General features: G+C 30.4%; 2 protein-coding genes across 3 annotated transcripts in view; one reads left to right on the top strand and one right to left on the bottom strand.

Annotated features, from left to right (window-relative positions):
* The window catches only part of LOC139514620 (structural maintenance of chromosomes protein 4-like), a 36666-nt gene extending 34444 nt beyond the window's left edge, over positions 1–2222 (bottom strand). Inside the window, exon 1 of the mRNA XM_071304042.1 lies at positions 2081–2222. Coding sequence (XP_071160143.1) covers positions 2081–2153 — 73 coding nt within the window. The 5' untranslated portion in view covers positions 2154–2222. The remainder of the gene's footprint in view (positions 1–2080) is intronic.
* A 3026-nt stretch (positions 2223–5248) lies between these two features.
* The window catches only part of LOC139514641 (UDP-glucuronic acid decarboxylase 1-like), a 30972-nt gene continuing 14372 nt past the window's right edge, over positions 5249–21848 (top strand). Inside the window, exons 1-4 of one of the 2 annotated variants that reach the window (XM_071304093.1) lie at positions 5255–5392; positions 15619–15655; positions 18502–18579; positions 19536–19550. In XM_071304093.1, coding sequence (XP_071160194.1) covers positions 5311–5392; positions 15619–15655; positions 18502–18579; positions 19536–19550 — 212 coding nt within the window. In that variant the 5' untranslated portion in view covers positions 5255–5310. Of the gene's footprint in view, positions 5393–15618; positions 15656–18501; positions 18580–19535; positions 19551–21848 lie in introns of both variants that reach the window. The other variant, XM_071304094.1, reaches the window with a different exon arrangement.

Raw genomic sequence — 21848 nt, 5'->3', positions numbered from 1 at the left:
ACACAAAAGTTATTTATATTCAGTCAATTAAAGAAGTCAAAATATAAATATTCATCTCTGTACTCTCTGCTACTTCTAGGGATATTGTTTCAAGATAGTGTTATTTTGTTGGACAGTCTGTTCCTCAATGTTGTCTTAATCCTCTTCAGGGTTGAAAACCCCCTCTCATAATAACTTTTGCTTATACCCCCTGAACATTTCTAAGCCATGAAAACTCAGTCAGTCACTTGTCACTGAAACCAGAAACATGGTGCTTGCTGTTATCACTTGCTAAAACTTAGCTCAGTTGGGATTAGGAGAAGCATTTATAACATCTGCTTATACTGACAGCTGAGTGTAGAGGGAGGTGTATTCCCCTTTTCATAAGAAGTCATTGATCTGAAAAAAACTTCTACTTCCATCATGTCTTTTGCTTTGATTTCACCCTTTGTTGTTTGCAGAGAACATGTTCATTCAGAATTAATAAAATCGAATATGGTTAAGATACCGTAATTGGTATACAACTTTAAAAAAAAAATATATTTTAATGAACAGCTGACAAGTTTCGTGGTTTCCGTAGTTTGACATTTATTTACGCTTCCGTGTGCATTATTGTTATAATAAAACCTATCTTTGGCAGGTAGATATAAACCAAACTTCGTTAAAGTTAAAACCATTGGAATTATTTACTAGTGACATTATACAGAAGCCGCGGCGATTCCGTACCCGTGTTGATTGTTATTTCTTTAATTTCTGCACTGAAGTTTTTAATTTTCTTCTGAAAATATCTATCTTCTTGATGATCATTTACACTATTAGTCTATTACATGATAACATAGTCCGATAAGGCTGAGATAAGCCTGGCTCAGGTAAAACTATATTATCAGATATTGCGTAACACTGACCGTAATACAGTGTATTGAGAGTGCAAATAAGAACTTGGAAAATTTAAATTGGTTAAAAATGGGTTTTCAGGATTGGGCTTCCCTTCAGTGTTTTACACAGTTCAGAGGCCTAAAACTTTCAAAAAAAGTGTAAACCCTCAGACATACAACTTATCATAAATGATTGTAATTATCTTTGAAATATGCATACAAATGACTACATTTTGTACTTCCAGTTGCAGGTCAAATAGAAGTAAAAAATCAGTAAGTTCTTGGATTTTTTTTGTGCAATGACTTTCTTTAGACTGCTGTACCCAGATTAGTTTTACTCTAATCCAAAAAATGTTGTTTTTTATGGGTTCACTTGGGTCCACTCTACATGCGACTACAGCTGGAAACATATATATCACCATCCCTCTATACTATTTCAACACCTGATGACAAACTTGGAGCTTCTTTGTATCATGAATGCCAGTTTTGATCTTGGAGTATAATGTTCTTCGTGCAAGAGCCTAAGTAGTGATATCCATTAATTGATCTTTATATTAGCAAACATTTTTTTTTGGTGCTTACCAGAAACATATCTATAGGGGTTTCATTGGGGTCTAACCGTGATGCGGGACAGATTTGTTTTAAGTGAAGTCCTGTAGGACACGGGAAATTACATGCACCATTATGGCAACGTGAAGCAGGATACAGGATTCTCACTAAAAAATTAGCGGGATCTGGGTTGAGACCCCTCCCTCCCCAAATACATGTACACCTTATTGCTCTTTGTCGGACTTGACACAGGTTACTGAGGTACCTAAAAAAAAATTGACGTCATGAAATAATCTGACACCACAATGGACAAGTGATTGTTGTATGACATCTATTGTCCACGCAGGACAGATTCTTGGATCAGCTGGGAATAGCATTAAGGTGTATAATACTCCATCTATACTGTTCTATATCTCAGCCTTGGGCGAACGAACCTGGATTCTGCATGGACGAAAATGGTCTTTAATTTTAAGAATCCCTGCTGTTTTATTTTTATACCAAAAGAAGCAAGATGGTTATGATATGCTTTATAATGTATGACAGCAGCTGGTGAAAAGACATGAACTAGAACTTCTATAAATTTTTGATGACATTTGATGATTTGTGATGATTTGAAAAATAATCTGGTTTTGAAGGTTGATGTGTTTTCTCCTTTTGTGTTTTAAGACGTGAACTACCTGTTTCAAGATTAAGCGTTCTTTGAGGAGATGTTTCCGCGTTGGAGGTCGCAACTTCCATTTCTTCTGACATTTTTAAAATTTTGTTGTTGTTGTAAATCTGAAAATGGCGCCCAAAACAAATTTTGTAAGGCAGACAGGCATGGGTTGCACTAATGACAGGATGATTGCCCGGATAGTGACAGGACGGTTGACCGGACGACATATAAATAGTCATAACTTTTTTGTTATCCGATAGATTTGTTTAATATTTGTAAACCTGAAAGATATTAAACTATATTTTATGAATATAAAAAAAAAGAGGAAAAATAATTATTTTTGAGCAAAAAAAGTTGACCGGACGGTATTCACACTCGCCAATATACGCTAAATATATATTCAACTGGTTGACGACAAGTGTTAATATCTCTTTTGTTTTACAATATTTGTCCATGAAACTCAGGAATCTGTGAGATTTATAAATATATTATACGAAAATATAAACTTGATTGCAAAAAAACGTGTTTTTCTCAAAAAAAAGTTGACCGGACGGTATTCACCCTCGCCGATATACGCTATATATATATTGAAATGGTCGACGACAAGTGTTAATATCTCTTTTGTTTTACAATATTTGTCCATGAAACTCAGGAACCTGTGAGATTGAATAATATATTACACGAAAATATAAACTTTAGGGTAAAAAAGAAAACAAATCTGCAAAAAAAGTTGACCGGACGGTATTCACCCTCGCCGATGTACGCGTTGATTATATTGAACTGAGCGACAAAAAATGTAAATATTTTTTTTGTAAACAATATTTTTTCATAAAACTGAGATATGTGCGAGATAAATAAATATATGATATGAAAATATAAACTCTATGATAAAAAAAATATTTTTCTTCAAAAAAAAGTTGACCGGACAGCTAACATTCGCCGATATATGTTAATAATAATAAATTGATTGACATAAGTGTTAATATTATTTTTTTTACCATATCTGTCCCTGAAATTTATGAACATTGGAAATGAATAAATATATTATACGAAAAATTAAACTATATATTTAAATAATAAAAAAAAAATTAAAAAAATTGACCGGACGGATTTTACATTCAATCGATATATGCCTTAATATATTGAACTGATCGACACAAGACTAAAATATCTCTTCTTTGGTTATAATATTGTTAATAGCATATTATTAAATATCTACTATTTCTGTTTGATGTAATACATCTGTATGCATATAGACAATAGACCCACTGTCCATTTTGATATTTTGTCTACTGGTAAGTTGTACTAATATGATGGCTATACAACTGTCTTTAAAAAGACATGCCTTTAAATAAAGCAATATATAGTAGCACTAATATCAATCTGTTTACTTTTGTATTTATAAATATATGTTTGACAACTGTCTTTAAAAAGACATGCTTTTGAATAAAGCAATATAGATAGTAACACAACTATCAATCTATCTATATCAATAGTTCAATAATGAATATATATTGAAAATTGTCTTTAAAAAGACATGCAAAAAGCAAAATATAGTAGAAATATAATTTGTGTGATCTGAACTGGTTGAAAGTCAGAGCATAAATGACTGAACAATTGAATAGTTATTATTAGGTGAGTTAAATGTTAATCTGAAATCCTGAACTTCATAAAATTTCTTCTTTAATTGGATACTAATTACCAACTGATTATAAGGTAATTCAATTAAATGTATTTGATGTCTCAGGTGTGAAAACTTTAATGACATGTTATTTGGCTTGATTGGTGATTACAACAAGTGTCAAAATTAGATTAATTTGATTAAATATCATTACTTCTAATATGCATTGGTGAACTCGCTCACATAAACATTTTGGGCTCATTGTTTTTACTTTAAAGTTTATTTTTCTTGTAAAATATTTATCTAATCTCACAAATTATTTCATTTCATGGACAGATATATTATAAAAATGAAGAGATATTAAAACTTGTGTTGATCAGTTCAATATATTTAAATAATAATATCGGCGAATGTTAATTCCCTCAGATCAACTTTTTTTTTTAAGAACAACATTTAACATATTTGATATAAGGTTTATATTTTCATATCAAGTACTTATTGATCTCTCAGATTTCATAAATTTGATAAAATAAAAGAGATATAAACACTTGGGTCTACCAACTTATATTAAGGCATATAACGGCGAATGTTTGTTCCGTCCGGTCATCTTTTTTTGAAGAAAAACATTTTTATTTACTATAAAGTTTATATTTTCATATCAAGTATTTATTGATCTCGTAGATTTGTTAGTTTCGTGTAAAAATATTGTAAAACAAATAAGATATTGACACTTATTTGTATCAGTTCAATATAATTAACGCGTACATCGGCGAATGTGAACACCGTCCGGTCAACTTTTTTTGGAGACAAACTTTTTTTTTCACTATAAAGTTTATATTGTCGTATCCAATATTTATTATTCTCACAGATTCCTGAATTTCATGATAAAATATTGTAAAACAAAAGAGATATCAACACTTGTCGTCGACCAGTTGAATATATATATAGCGTATATCGGCGAGGGTGAATACCGTCCGGTCAACTTTTTTTGCAGATTTGTTTTCTTTTTTACCCTAAAGTTTATATTTTCGTGTAATATATTATTCAATCTCACAGGTTCCCGAGTTTCATGGACAAATATTGTAAAACAAAAGAGATATTAACACTTGTCGTCGACCATTTCAATATATATATAGCGTATATCGGCGAGGGTGAATACCGTCCGGTCAACTTTTTTTTGAGAAAAACACGTTTTTTTGCAATCAAGTTTATATTTTCGTATAATATATTTATAAATCTCACAGATTCCTGAGTTTCATGGACAAATATTGTAAAACAAAAGAGATATTAACACTTGTCGTCAACCAGTTGAATATATATTTAGCGTATATTGGCAAGTGTGAATACCGTCCGGTCAACTTTTTTTGCTCAAAAATAATTATTTTTCCTCTTTTTTTTTTATATTCATAAAATATAGTTTAATATCTTTCAGGTTTACAAATATTAAACAAATCTATCGGATAACAAAAAAGTTATGACTATATATATGTCGTCCGGTCAACCGTCCTGTCACTATCCGGGCAATCGTCCTGTCATTAGTGGTTCCCGACAGGCATTGGTCAAAATGCTAGCTTCCGGTTTAATCTTGATTATCTTCCTTGTTAGAACACCGAGAGAGGAGAGAGACGAATATGAGATTTAGATATCCATTTAGAAATTGTACAGTAAAAGACAAGTTCATGGCAATTACACTGTTTGGTCTCATCTTGATAGGTAATTTACATATAACAGTCTTATATGATTTTCGTCCCAACTTTAATTTCAACCTTTTAAAAATATTCTTTTCAGATGCAAGATGTTTAGGACCATAGATGTAATATCCATCTTCATCTTGGTATTACATCTATGTGCGGACATACTGCAACTGGCACAACTTGAACTATTTTCGGACATACAAAATATATTATACAATGTATAACTTCTCCTTGACGGGAAGATAGATAGATATTATATTCTATTCTCTGTTTTCACAATTATGTACATTTTTTTGTAAATCAAGTCCAAAAGACAAAGGGAAACTTGACTATTGTTTAACCAAGGCCAAAGGTAGTCCGATCCACGGCCCTAGCTTGTCTGGTAAAACAGCTGTTGGACGTCAGAGTAATCTCAGACTAAGCCAAAGGTTATTAGAACAGTAGAAAGTCTTTTGAATCACACCAGATGCATACTGATGTACCCAGACCGGAGTTTAAACTAGAATGGGTACTTTGGGGGCCTTGGTTGGTCAAAGTTGTCCCCCTACTTTGACCTGGAGATCAATCTTCTGATATCTCTCTGGTTTGTCTGTTTCCACCGAGTGACCCGGTTGTTCTCTCCGAGTACTTCGGCTTCCTCCCCCATAATAATAGACTTCCTGGTGTCCTAGCACTCCCTTTGTGTTGTGTGGGGATTGATTGTCCTTGTAAAAATAATTGTCGTATAAATATACGTTAGTGACATATCTCCATTAATCCCGTTAGGGAGTGTACATGGATGCCACTGTACCCTCGCAGCTTTCGAGGGGTTCTTCGGATATCGGAGGCATTTACCTGTACATACATACATACTGAGGTCCGTTAGTAAGGGTACAGTAGTAATGCCCTTAGCCGTTAGGTGTCAAACCATCATTTTCTGCTACTGTTAGCTTCAAATAGGTTAAAATTTTACAATGATTCCTCAAAATATCCTTGTCCAGATTTCTCATCAGTCTCAAATAATTATCGTTACTGTTAATTTTGGAAAAAATTTACCATTATTTGTCATGATGATGCCCCCATTTAGACCTACCATTATAATAACAAATCAATTTTCTATGCCCTATAATGGGCATTTATATGTTTTCTGGTCTGTGTCTCTGTCCCGCTTCAGGTTAAAGTTTTTGGTCATTGTAAAAGTAGTTTTTGATGAAGTTAAAGTCCAATAAACTTGAAACTTAGTTCACATGTTCCCTATGATATGATCTTTTTCTAGTTTTAATGTCAAATTAGAGTTTTTACCCTATTTTCCGGGTCCTCTGAACATTTTTTTTTTCGTATAATATAAATTTTATTTATAAAGTATTGTGATAAGACATGTACATGTAAAAACTGTATACGGTTATTATAACATGTATAACTTTTAAATGTATTTATATTTATTATTATTTTCAAAATGTTCATTTAATCTCAAGTGTTAAACAAGCTGAAAAATAAAATGAATACTAATGAAAATTATGAGACCCACAAAATGGAAGATTAATTTCTGTCATAGTTAAATCAATAAGTAATCAGAAAATTATGAATTCTGAAATTGAAAAAAATATAATATTATCATTTTTTAAATGAACACAAGTATTAATTATGCTTTTGTCAAGAAACTGTACATAATAAATACTACAATGTTTTAACCACATTGGAATAAATACTTTAAGTATGGATGATATGTCCTATAGACAATGTGGTGGTACAGCCAACAAATCCTATGGACGATTAGGAGTATGGCCATTGCAACTTGAAATTTTATAGACAGTTGACTCTTGTTCTATTTATGCTCCTTTCTTGAACACAATTGAGTGTCTGTAATTTAATCAGGTTATGTGATACTTGATCAATGATTCCCAAGGTCATCTAGATCTGGGTTCCAAGATTTATTTTGGTTTGAGTAAAAGGAGACAATTGACATTTATAAGAAGATGTGGTATGAGTACTAATGAGATACATTTTTGTACATGTACACATGTAACTCTCCATCCAAGTATACTTTTTTCTGTGTTGTACATGTTAATTTTCAATACACAACCTGCATGTTAAAACAGTAATGGCAAATAAAGCCACCTACAAGTATATATTATTTGTCAATTTTTGAGAAAAAAATCATTTGGGGAGACATATCTTGAACACCTACATGTATGTAATATATGCCAGAATTCATACCTTTGAATATGAAAAATTGTCTTTTCTCTAATAAAATGGTAGATGGCAAAACATTCCCTGAGAACAGAGAAAGTGTCCGTTGTGCAGAGTTGCTATAGGTGACGAATACCACTATGTAATGGAATGCAGCAGTCTCTTTACAGATAGAACACTACTTATTGACAAGAAATAACTAACGAACTTTAATGTTTTAAAATTTAATGCTATTATGAACCAAAAACAGAAATCTAAACTTCGAAAATTGAGCCAATTTATTAGAATTATAAATGACAAACTGGATTCTCTCTGATGTTAACCTGTCGGCTATACTGATCATACCGTTGTAAAAAACTCATATTTAATGCTTCCTCAACAAATGTACATATATATAAATGCAATGTAATGTAAACTAATGTGTTTTTCTGTATACCTTTGTCCAACTTAGGTGGTACCAGAAAAATGATATAATAAATGAAGAAAGTACAATATTTCTTAAATCAAAGTTAAAAAAAAGAAGATATTTTGGATATCTATTTCTATAGCCAAATTGGTTTGTACCTAGACCAGGTTTAAAGAAATTTATTAAGTAAAAAATTAATTGTCAAATTTGCGAAAAGATCAAATGTACATGTATATATATTGTTTTTTGTTAATGTAAATTATAGGAACAGATGGCACATACATGTTACAAAATCTGTTGCCAATTTGGACATTTATCTAATGTAACAGCACAAATAGATGACAGCTTTGATGGCTGTGTATACAATACACAATTACTCACTTAATTATGTTTCTAAAATGGATCAATGAAAAACTGTGAAATTTTAAAACATTTGTTCACTTTGGGTGTGTCTAAACACTGCTAAGGAGTCCTTAGTGCACTAAGGACTGATAACATGCTACTAAGAACTAGATGGAGAGCTGTTACATGCAATTTCTTTTCATATTACGGTAGAAATTGATATTTAATGCATAAATTTCAAATTTTATAGAAAAATAATAATAAATTAAAGGGAAACTTCGCAAAAAAATCAAAAATTGATATTATGTTCATTCTGTATAAAAATGTTCAAATTCATAGATATTAAAGTTTTATTCCGCTAGATAAGCGATCACCATCGATTTTAAATTTAGAGTATCAATTCTCCGAGATCCGCCATCTTGTCTTCTTTCCCGATGAATAAAAACGATATGTCTATAAACCACAAAGAAACAAAACTACAGTAACCGATGTAGTCGTAATTGCGTGTCGATATCTTGGTAATCGTACGGTTGTTTAATACGACTAACTAACATGATACGGAAAATATTCTTACTTTTTTTAAATTACCATGGTCTGTTGTTTTTAAACTGTTGATATTGGAATTAGGTGAAAAGTCAAAGTTGAAATCATAAATAAGTGTTCCGTGAAAATTGTTTTCGAAAATCTAATTTGTTCATAATTCTTTAAAGTAATAAACTTTTTTCAAATATATTTTGATCTTCCCTTATCTGATCACCAGCATGGCTAAAGGTATTACTTCCAAAGGTATTGTGAGGGGTGTGAGGTGACACGTCCAGGTATTCAAGCGATTTCCTGTCGGGCTTGCAAGTTCATGCATCGTTTCACTTCTGCAGGTATTGATCAGTGTACACGGCTGATAACTTATAACTTATAACTTTCCATTTTGAACTATCAGATGTATAATATACAACTCTGTCTTACTTGTCATTACTAAACTCATACGCTTGTTTATAAATAACATTTCTGGTGTAAAGAATATAATTCATAATATATAAATAATACCCAAAAAATAAGATTTGATGAAATTAAAATCTATTTAAATATTTTTTCCAAGGGTGAATTTGGGAAAATGTAATATATAGTCATTGTCAATAGTGAAGGACAGATTGGAACAGACCAGAATATTGATTTAAAAAAATGTACGCACTTGCCGACGATTCGTTTATACGACTGGATATAAAGTTACGGAACTATAGCGCAATTTAAAATATATACGTGTATACATTGAACATAAGAAAAAAACATATATTTTGAATAAATAGGGGTAAAAGTGTTGTAAATAGACTAGCCAACGTATGCCAACAGTATGTAATCATCGAATGTCGATAGACTACAGTTGTATACCAAAAGAAGAAGAGAACCAATTTGATTTAAATACAGGTCGATGTATAACTTTTGCTTTGGTTCATTGAAGCTGTGGACCTAGGAAAATCACAGATTTATATTTCAATAAGATTGTTCTCAAACAAAGGAAGGAATTCGTCATCACAATTGTTATATATGCCACTGGACGAACACTAATTATCCCCAGGGAATGTGAATATTTTGCTGGGAAACTTTTGAGTATCAAAGTTTCAAATTAATTTCGGGATTTATTTTCTTTCTTGGTATTCAATAACCGAAAAAAGAATAAATTACTTGTTCGCTAAATAGGGATATTCTTGTCAGATAAAAGAATTTTAATTATATTTAAAAAATAGGGAAATATGACATTAAATTGGTTCTGTCTTTTTTTAAACATCGTTAAAACGATGTGTGTCTAAGGTGAACGCCACAAGAACCCTGTAATACTAGTACGAGAGTATAGCATGTAAACATTCCTTCTCAATAATATGGTTGTATTGGAAAACTTTTCATACAGATTGACAACTCATTGTCCGATATGCATGTAATATTTGCCACATGACGCCCATAGTTCTTTCTACCATCATCACCTTATTCCTTGATATTGCTGTAAACATCGATGGTTCACACCCAAACAAAATGGGAGTAATGAACCTTCAGAGCTTCTCCGTGTTATACACTTGTGAAATATATAGACGAAATTTCTGTATTGAAATGAATCTACATCTCACAAACAGGATTTTCAAATAACGATTTTGAGTAATCACCTTACAAACCAATATAAACGTATGGCAAGATATAACCATGAAGGAATTTAGTTTTTGTCAGAACTCATCACTATATCATAAACGTATACGTATATATATGCATACAGTTTCAAATATCAAGAACAAGCGTTCGATGTCGATAGTCTGTTCTCTAACTGTTCAGAGTTAGACATGTCACTTGTTCATTCTTGGAAGCCTTCATATTCCCCGTCTAACGATGGGAACTCTTTCTGATTGTGTTGACTATAAATGCTTGTATGGTAATTCTGTCGTTTATCTGTACAAGCGGTTGCATTTCCTCTCCTTTCCCAACAAACAAACGAACGAAACGCAACTAGTCTGATTTCTCTGGAGCTCATCCTCAATGGCTCTTATACGTCAGGAAACTTACATGTATACTAATGATGATTGTTTCATGAACAACGATGTATGAACGAACTATTATAAATTCGTCAATATCTGTAATGCATGACTAAAGTATAACTTTTATTACAACTACTGTATTACTTATTTGGATTAATGACGGCTATCATGTTCAACATTGCACAACTATTATCATAGAATTTTAAAAAAAATCCTCAAAAATCCTCAAAAGATATAATGCCTTAGCTTAGATAATTAGTATTCTTTTCACAAAAAGTTCGTGTAAATGATTGTCAAATGAATTTAATTATGTAAGAATAAAATGTTAAAAAGAAACTAAAAAAAAAATTATGCATGTTGTATGTTGTATTTTTTTGTCAATTAAAAACTTTAAAATTGCAATAGTTTTATTAGCATTTAAACACAGCCAGATTTGAATACAAGTTAAGAAATTCCGGTAAAGTCAATGATATCAAACAGATGTACAATGGTATATCAAATTGGGTAATATTGCATTTAGTTTTTATTAAAGATTAAAACTACTATTTTTTGCTTCATATTTGAATCTTTACGCCAATTGCCGCTAAGAAAGTAATCAAAAATTGTTTCCTTTTATTTTTATACACTTTCGGAAATACGAATCTGAATTTTATTTTCAATTAATTTACACAATTTAATTATTGTATCTTTATTCTCATCGTGTATTTAATCTTAGTGTATTAACATCATGACAGCATATACTCTAATCCTTTCTATTTATCCTTTCCAAATAACAACATTTATACCTGTGTACGCTTGAACTCACACCTGCGGCTAAATAGCTACAAGGTAAACGAATTGACCTCAAGCCGAAAAATATACAGTGACCTTTACAAAATAATATACACACTCTGCTCACACATTAGTTGCATTGAAATGATTATCAAAACAATAACGGTAAATAGAACTGAAATATTTTCAGTTCAATATCAGTAAAAATGTTCAATAAATATTTTATGAAAAAAATCTCAACAATAATTAATTAAATTTATTCAAAAACATTTACTAGAGATAATTTTATAGTTTAATTCAATCAATACAAAACGGTATATATATGCATATTCACTTTCGTTCATTCTTATATTGTGGTTTATAACTTCGACCATTCGTCAGCTGTGCGCTTTTAATTACGTATATTGTCGATAAGCTATAAGAGTTAAACAGATTTTATTTTTTCCCAGAATTCAATAAATCGGGCTAATACGTCACGACCCACTCGAGAATTCAACCAAAAAAGTTACAAATACTTGATTTTCTCCGTTATTAGAAGGAATATAAATTTAAAACTTTGCAAATGTGTTTTTTATGTTAAGATGAACATAATTAGATGATAAGTAAAAAATCGCGGAATTTCCCTTTAAGGAGATATTCAACATTATTTAGACACGTGCCTGTTTTTCTTTGATATGCCGAAAATCCATGAACCGTTTGACACGTGTCAAATTACATATTAATTGATTACACGGGAATCCTTTTGGTAAAGTTGGATACTAATAAATGAATTGTTGTTGAAATTTTATTAACAAAAAAATCTGAATGAAGAAGTATTTTCTCAAGTGTATATTTCTTGTAAATAATAAATTTGTCACCAGAGAAATATATCTAATGTTGGATTTTTATTTGATGTTCATATTAATAAGTGACTGAAATACAAATTTTTATAGATATTTAATTCACATTTATATATATATTTTTTTAAGTACGTGTTGAAGTTTGGATAACCGGCAGATGCTTGTTGCGTTTTCATTAAATTCATCTTGTTATTGGGCTGTGATAAGCCCGGTAGTACCGAAAAATTAATCTAATATTTCGTAGCGTTCTTTGTCTCTTGAACCAATTTTATTTTTCAGGTGGTCGGACACAGTATCTATAATGTGTTTTGTACCCGTATCTCTTTTCTGTTTATTTTTTCTTGCAAGCGTGCTTTAATGTGGTGACAGGCGACGACGTACATGCGTTTGAACAATAGACTGGTTTGGAGCTGGAACACTTTAGTTTGTTTCTTATGGTGCACTGTTCAAAATTTATTTTCATATATGAAGACATTTTAAGAAATGTATAACTGGACAAAACGAAACCAATAAGATAATGCATTTTTACTACATGCAACACACTAAGTTCATATATGACCCGTTTGAGTAATATATTTCGGGCCTTCAACAGTGAGTAAAGCGCATAGCACATAGTCATTATTTCATAAATTATTTCGTACGATATGTTAAGCAGACAATTTGTTAAAAACAATACAAATCGGATTTCCTTCTGACATGTGCCTGTGATACTTGTTCTTCTTTAAGAAAAGTAGATTTAAAGAAATTATAGTTGAAAATATTTCTGTCGGCTTTTTCTTTTTTTCGCGTGATATATTTAGGTTTAAATATTCTGATTATATTGCATTACAAAAAATAATTATTTACACATCATGTGGTAAAGGCATATTTTCAAGGCATTCATACGAAGTATTCTCTTTCTCTGTCAGAATTATATATTTAGCTCTAAATTTACACATACTGAAAAAAAATTCGTGAATACTGTACTAAAAACTGTGGAACATTTTTAAAACATTTGTCTCTTTTATATATTTGAAAATGAAACTTAATCTGACTTAAAATCGGGAAATGATTTATTTAACTTCTTTTACTTTTAGAAGAATAATAAAATGTCGAAATATACAAACAAATAAGTGCCGTATGGAGCCTTTGTAAACAAATATCAAGCTGGTTGAAAACTAGTGGTTTGGATAAACCCCAAGAACGACACATAATTTTCTCTCTCTCAATTCCATCGTATTGTTTTAGTGAAACCATTTGTATATATACACGCATCTTTGTCGAAATTAAATAAAAACAAAACACTTATCAATATATATATTTATTTTGTCTTCATATCTCTTACATAACAAGCTGACCACACTCTAACTTATTAGTCATTTAGTAGGCGCACATCAAAGTCGTGCACCTGTGGCAAATAACTTTGTCGGGAAAGAATTAAAACAAAAACAAAATTATTTGTTCTGTAATCATTTTTCATAAGAACAACACATTTAATTATAAATATTAAGCATACATTTTTTTAGATTCAATTGTTTATTACCTAAAATAAAAAGATTATGATTGTTTAATGAATTGTTTTGTCATTTGGCACGTGTCAAACGGTTCATTGATTTTTGGCATATCAAAGAAAAACGGGCACGTGCCTAAATAATGTTGAATATCTTGTTTATTTATGATTATTTTTCTATAAAATTTGAAATTTATGCATGAAATATCAATCTCTAACATAATATGTAAAAATAATACACACAACAGCACTCCTTCTAGTCCTTAGTGGCATTGTATAGTCCTTAGTGCACTAAGGAGTCCTTAGCAGTGTTTAGACGTACCGGTTCACTTTTAGTTCCTATAGATGTCAATTTGAGCTTCATAACTTAGTACATGTAGTGCATAACACTGCATATAGTATAGACTTAGTATAGACTTAGTTTCTAACCCAGTATTGCTATCTAGAATCTACAAATGATGTAAAAGTTATTCTTAATTTTCTTTAATGTGATCTGTACATGTGAAATCTTGGTTGAAATTTTGTAATTCACAGACACAGGTGACATTGGTTGTATTGTAATTATTCTGCTCATTTTGGGTGCTGTGATTGGCAAATAAAATATTTGTTTGTTTGGTTGCGTTTTTTAGGTTGGAATTTCAAATACGGCTTATAAAGTCATTATATTGGTAGTTCCTTAGGTACATGTACCTATAATTTAAACAGAATTTTTAGTTTCTAAGTTTTATCTGAATAATGAATTTTGTTAGCATCACCTCAAAGATGATTTTGAAATGGTTAATAAATGTGACTTCATGGTTAGGTTACCCCTCATAAAGCAGAAAATTCATCTTATCTGCTGCTGCAATAACCTGATATCAATCATCTATTTATTGGATCTTTGAACCTTCAAAATTATGAACATGACATTGTCCTCAAATCAGAAGAGTTGATTCCTTGTTCCATTCATGTCTTATGACATGTATGAGTTATTCCAGTTTATACCTCATAGTAAAAAAAGCAAAGCAGAAAATAACTCCTTTACTTTGTTTCTGGATAAATCTGTCATAATTGACTGAAACAACCAGAGGTAATACCTGTAGCAAGCAATACAAAATAATCAGTCACCAATATCATTTTTAAGGCAGAAGGAGACATGATATCAAGCAATTCTGTGTTTTTCGGTAGACTGCTTTTTGAAAGGGGTCAATGTCATAAGTGTATCAGCTGTGTAATATCTCATACCAAATACCTGTGCAACACATTGCAACTTGCTGAACAAAGTTACTTGAAGCAAAAAAAAAAAAAAAAATGGAAAGAATTGAGAAAAAATATCAGACTACAATCAAGATTATTTTCACTGAAAATAGGGAGTTCAGGCCACACTTAAAAATATTTTGGTTTGCCCAAACCCTACCCAAAGGTTGAGACAGTGGGTAGGTAGGTTCATTGTAGGCATTTTCTTTTTCTTTTTAAAAAAAATGAAATTGAAGTATCAGATGTTTATTAGTCTTCATGCCTATTTGATTAAAAAAAAACTTCTTCAAATCAGGACAATAAAAGAATTTGAGTTAAGGCAGCTTTTTTTCTGGATAGGTAGCGTTTGGGCAAACAAACCTATTATTTATTATCTTAGAGATTAAATTCACCTTCATTTAAAATTAAACCTTTTCAATATCCTTGACCACTAGACAATCCTTTTAGTTTAATTCTTATTATTTATTTTTATTGCAGTATGGTTTGGAAACTTTTCACATTCTGTTGGAGACATGTAAGTAGAAAAAAAAAGATAAACAAATTTTAAAAAATGATCAGCACTACATGATTAAAACTGAAATTTCTGAAATTGTCCTTGAAATAAAAAGTTCATGTTTTTCAGTGTTTTTTTACTTAAGAGTAATATTATAAAAAATGTAAACTTCTCCAAGTCATGTGTTATAGTAGAATGCTACCCTCATATTGACAATACACCCAATTTCTATATATTTATTCCATTCCGGGAAAATTCTAAAATTACACAACTTTTTCATCAAGTGTAAGCTATCTGGGACCTGACTTGGGGTCAATTACATTGGAATGTAATTAATTAGATTACACATTACATTGCAAAAATGATCAATTACACTAATTACACATTACACACTTTTTGAAATGTAATTAATTAAATCACAATTACTTTATTAAAGTAATTAATTAAATTACACATTACATTTCATCATAATATTTTTGAACAATATTATTAATGTATATATAATGCATGTCTAAAATATTCATGTAAACATAGTTTAAGCGTTGCATTTTATAATCATTAGTAATTTTAATGTTTTGTTATTTAGTCTGCATCTCTCTGGTCTGAACACTTTGACAGCAATTCTATAGTCTTTCAACAGGAGCTAATGTGGCAGATATTGCTTGATCAGAACATGAAAGTTCTATTATTAGAAGATGTGTTGATAGGAGAGGGAGTTTGTTCCCATTAACTTGCCAATACATGTACATTAAGGGGTAATTTGACATCTCAGAAATGAAGACATTTAAATTAAAAATAATGTAAATAAAGAAATTATAAATAAATTAAAAATAATGTAAATAAAGAAATTATAAATAAATCAAAAATATTTTGTTTTTACTTTAAAAATATTAAAAAGTGTGCTAGTCACAATATTTGAAATAATTTTTAGTACAAACAATGTGTATAATGTCTTAATATTAGCAATGTTTTGCTAATTAGATAAAATGCATGTAATAGTGGCATTGTCCCTGGACATTTTAATCTGATTAATTGCTGTTTGTTTTTACAGCTGTTAATTTTTATTTCTATAATCCTTCTACACATACATATGATTCTCACATTTTTTTAAATTATAAGACTATACAGAAAAAAATGTCTGTAGGTCAAATGAATAATATAAAAACTTCAGAATAAATTACAGACTTCATATAAAAAAGTATGGGATATCAATATTTGCAAAATAAATATAATTTTACAATTTATGTTATTAATCACAAATCCACCATAAAAGTACATGGAATTGAAATGTAATTCAAAAGTAATTGAGCATTACATGCTTTTTTGAATGTAATTAATTAAATTACCATTACATGTAATTAAAAAAATGCTCAGTTACACATTACATTCAATTACATGGAAAATTGTAATGCATTACTTTTTTACCATTACATTTTCAATTACCCCATCCCTGTCTGGGACCCTGTTTAACGATGCACCATGCATGTTACTTTTTAGCTCAAGATAGCAGCCACGGCTAAAAATAGAACATAGGGGTAAAATGCAGTTCAATGCAGAGCAAATCTGACATGTAGTAAAATTGTTTATCAGGTCAAGATCTATCTGCCCTCAAATTTTCAGATGAATTGGACAACCTGTTGTTGGGTTGCTGCCCCTGAATCGGTAATTTTAAGGAAATTTTGCTGTTTTTTGGTTATTATCTCGAATATTATTATAGATAGAGATAAACTGTAAACAGCAATAATGTTCAGCAAAGTAAGATTTACAAATAAGTCAACATGACCGAAATGGTCAATTGACCCCTAAGGAGTAATTGTCCTCTATAGTCAATTTTTAACAATTTTCATAAAATTTGTAAATTTTTATTAACATTTTCCACTGAAACTACTGGGCCAAGTTCATTATAGATAGAGATAATTGTAAGCAGCAAGACTGTTTAGTGAAGTAAGATGTACAAACACATCACCATCACCAAAACACAATTTTGTCAAAAATCCATCTGCTTCCTTTGTTTAATATTCACATAGACCAAGGTGAGCGACACAGGCTCTTTAAAGCCTCTAGTTAATGAGACCTGTTTAAACCATTGTAAATACTTCAAACAAAATATTTTTTTGATTATATTCGAGTTTCAAAAAAGTGGATCATAATCTATCAAAGTTTCCTAGTGATCACTTTCTAAGTTTTTTCCTCCCTTAGCTCGTTACTGATAACCTTTGATTTGTTAACTGTTGACCCAAACAGGAAGTTGTCTAAATGACTGTTTTTACAGGATTGGTCCAAATAGCGATAAGGTGTATATATTGAAATAATTTGAATGTCATGAAACATAAATGTAAAAAAAATAAGCAGATAAGAAACCTTTTGCAAAAACATGATAACTCATGAGAAAAATGGTGTCATTGATGCTAAGGGATCTTACAGCCAATATTTGGTACATTGTACTTCATAGCACATATTATATAAAGAAACAGAACCTCTTTAGACTTCTTTTATTAAAAATTAATATGGCAACTCAGGGACATAAAACATGGTTACTTAGATATGAAAATATATATGTTAACTTGTGAATTTATGAGAAGATAATTTTCATTGTGTTGTGTACAAGAAATAATAAATTTTATTAAGGTGCATTAGTACTTATATTGCCAAAACATGACAATGCATTCACAGAGACTATCTGGGTCAAATCAAACAGACTAACATACTCATGAGGTTTTACACATCACAAAAAGTACATAGAATGGGTGAGTATCTTTTACAACTAAATTACGATATTTATTTTAGTATGTTTTTTTTGGAAAAAAGTAAAGAATTACAGAAATTAGTCAGAAATATTTTCGTATGTCCAATTCTTTTTTTTTCAGTGAAAGAAGAAGTGTTAATAATGATTTATTTAATGAAATTGAAAATTTGAAACGACGAGTTCAGGAGCTGGAACATGGGTAAGTTACAATGTAGTGTGAATTATATTTACATTGAGTATTATAATTTGTCAAAACATAAGCAGAAAAAAATAAAAGAGTAAAGTTAATTATATAAATTTTAAAAGATGAACATAAGTATTGTTTGCATATTCAATTTCAATGGGAATCAGCCCTCACATGCAAAATGTACATCAATCTTTCTTTTCAGTTAGGAAAATCACTGTTCATGTGTTTTATATTGAAATTATAGTTCTTTCCAACTTAGAACTTATATTTATAAACGCTTACTTAATAATGCTCTACAGCAATACAACTAAACTATATCAATCATACAAAAATCAATTTTATTTTTTTCAATTTTGATTATGAATTATTTTTTTATGTATTTGCATTATAGATCTTGGTTCACAAGCTTTTGAGAAAATCTGGCTCGCTCTTCAATCATGCTTGCTTGTTCACATAATGACTTAAATTGTAACTATGGTCAGCTGTACAATTATTCAGACTTGTTTGTTAAAGTATTTAGATATCGAAATTTTAGAAGCATTTTTGTTTATACTAATTTTAAAATTTGATAGAGAAATGAAAAAGTAAAATTGTTTTTGTGGAATAACTTATGAATCATTCAACATTTGTTTTTCAAATTTGATATTTAGTTTATGATGACAAAATTGAAGTCAAGTTTGAAATGGACTGTTTTCAATTTTTGCATTCAGCTATGCCTATGGTACTTCACAGATAAAAAAAAAGCTGCACAATGTGTGACAGGTCTGTTAAGCCTAGCTGGCCTGAAAATTCCATACATTAGAATTCATGGCATGTGCATGGTGCAATTTGTTGTACAAAGCACATTCTGAAAGGCTGTAAAAGTTGAAAAACTTTTTTGTATGATTATTTATTTACTATCTGGACATGCTTTTTTTGTTTGAGGTGGAGTCAAATATGATTTTCATTTTTCGATTTTTTTTGTCAAGGTCTGAAGGGACAAGGTATATTTCTGCATTAAGCCACACATAATTAAAATTTTGCACTTGGAAGTTGAGCACATTTTCTGTTATTCCACTTTTATTTTATTGAAATAACATTTTGTTTGGAAAATAAATTAATATATTTTTAATATTGGTTTTTGATACAGCTTTATTTTATGTCACTGATATGAGAGGATTTAATGTTTGATAGGTTTGAAAGAAAATAAATTATTTCTACAAATTTTGGCTTCTTTATTTATAGTATGGACGAAAAATAATCTGATAAAGGAGAAAAGTTTTAAGACTCAAAGAAAATATATCTGATAAGCAAAGTTTAAATTTTGTGTGGCCATATATATTATTTACTAATACAGTTTGTACATGCACACAGTATTATTGTGTATAACATATAGTTTCTCGATGTACTTTACGTTACATAATTGTCATAAAACTAAATTCTACTCTTCAGTGTTTTATTTCATATATATATAAAAACATAATATGCAAGACTTTTATTTAAAAAAAACGTCAATTACTTTTGTCTGTCTTCAATCAAGTTAAAACAGGGAGACATGCATATGACCTTAACACTTACGATGGTGGGTCAGTATAAAGGGGAAAAAAACAGAGAAAAATCATCAAGTATGTTCTTTCTTATTGACAGAAAAACACTTGGGAGGAACACAAAATATTTCAGTTTTTTTTCTCACAAAATCAACAAGTATTAACTTTGATTATGTTGTTGATAAAATTGATTCCTTATAGAATAGTGCTTGGCACCATTTTGCATGCTGAATGAAAGTTATGACATCACATTTGATAATACTAGAGATACTGAACTGCTGTGAATATCTGTATACTACAGTAGTTTATCCAATTGAAATTCAAGCGTGCCAGTCATAATGGCAAGAACTATTGTTGCAACTGAATAATAATATTAATTATTTAAATATTCTGTGATCTCTTGATTTATGCTAATGAATAATGTATACTCTTCTATATATTTATCTATATATATTTGTGTGCTGGCAGAATGAGTTTTAGGTATAAATTTAATACTGCACATTATTCTAGTATAGTTGAGGTGGATGATGTCAATTATTTATTAAAATTTATCAACTAACTTTAAATATTATTTATACATTTTTATGCTTTACAAGGTGTTTTATTTACATATTCATTTTCAGTTCAGAATCTTTAGTATTTAGCTCATTTGGTTGTTGGGTAAAGTGTAAGACATCGACATTATTTTCCCTACATCATTATATTCTTTGAAACTACTTCTCCAGCATGAACTAATCATGGGAGGATAAATGTATAGATGGATCTTCATAGAAACATTCACAATTTGTTCCATTCTGACAAATTATTCTTCATATTGGTCTGGTTTGATAGTATATTAATACCATATTTCACATAGTTATCCATTTGGAATCAGAAGTTTTGATGCCACACCTGTGATAGGAGCGGGGCATTATGGTTCTGTTCAGTGCATCTGTTTGTTCATGCGTCCATCCTTTCATTCTGTCTTCCCTTCGTCTGTCTTGCTTCATGTCAAAGTTTTTGGTCAAGGTAGTTTTTGTCGAGCCTGCAAACAGAAAACTTGACATAGGGATAGTGATCCGGCGGCGGCGGGGGTAGCTAACTTCTTAAAAGCTTTATATTTTGGAAGGTGGAAGACCTGGATGCTTCATGCTTTGTATATGGATGCCTCATGTTATGAAGTTTCCGTCAGTCACATGTCCAATGTCCTTGACCTCATTTTCATGGTTCAGTGACTACAAGAAAAAAAAGTTAAGATTTTTATTTGTAATGTTAAATTCTCTCTTATTATAAGATAATTATAATATGATAACTATATTTGGTATGTGCATACCTTGCAAGGTCCTCATGCCCATCAGACAGTTTTCACTTGACCTCGACCTCATTTTACGGATCAGTTAACAAGGTTAAGTTTTGGTGGTTAAGTCCATATCTCAGATACTATAAGCAATAGGTCTAGTATATTCGGTGTATGGAAGGACTGTAAAGTTTACATGTCCAACTGGCAGGTGTCATCTGACCTTGACCTCATTTTCATGGTTCAGTGGCATATAGTTAAGTTTTTGTGTTTTGGTCTTTTTTTCTTATACTGCATGCAATAGGTCTACTATATTTGGTGTATGGGATGATTGTAAGGTGTACATGTCTAGCTGGCAGGTTTCATCTGACCTTGACCTCATTATCATGGTTCAGTGGTCAAAGTTAAGATTTTGATTTTTTGTCTTTTTTTTCCTAATACTATATGCAATAGGTCAACTATATTTGCTGTATGGAAAT

This window comes from Mytilus edulis, chromosome 3, assembly GCF_963676685.1.
Source record: "Mytilus edulis chromosome 3, xbMytEdul2.2, whole genome shotgun sequence".
Classification (NCBI taxonomy): Eukaryota; Metazoa; Mollusca; class Bivalvia; order Mytilida; family Mytilidae; genus Mytilus; species Mytilus edulis.
Note: the sequence above shows the minus strand (reverse complement) of the source record. Positions and strands in the feature narration are given on the sequence as shown.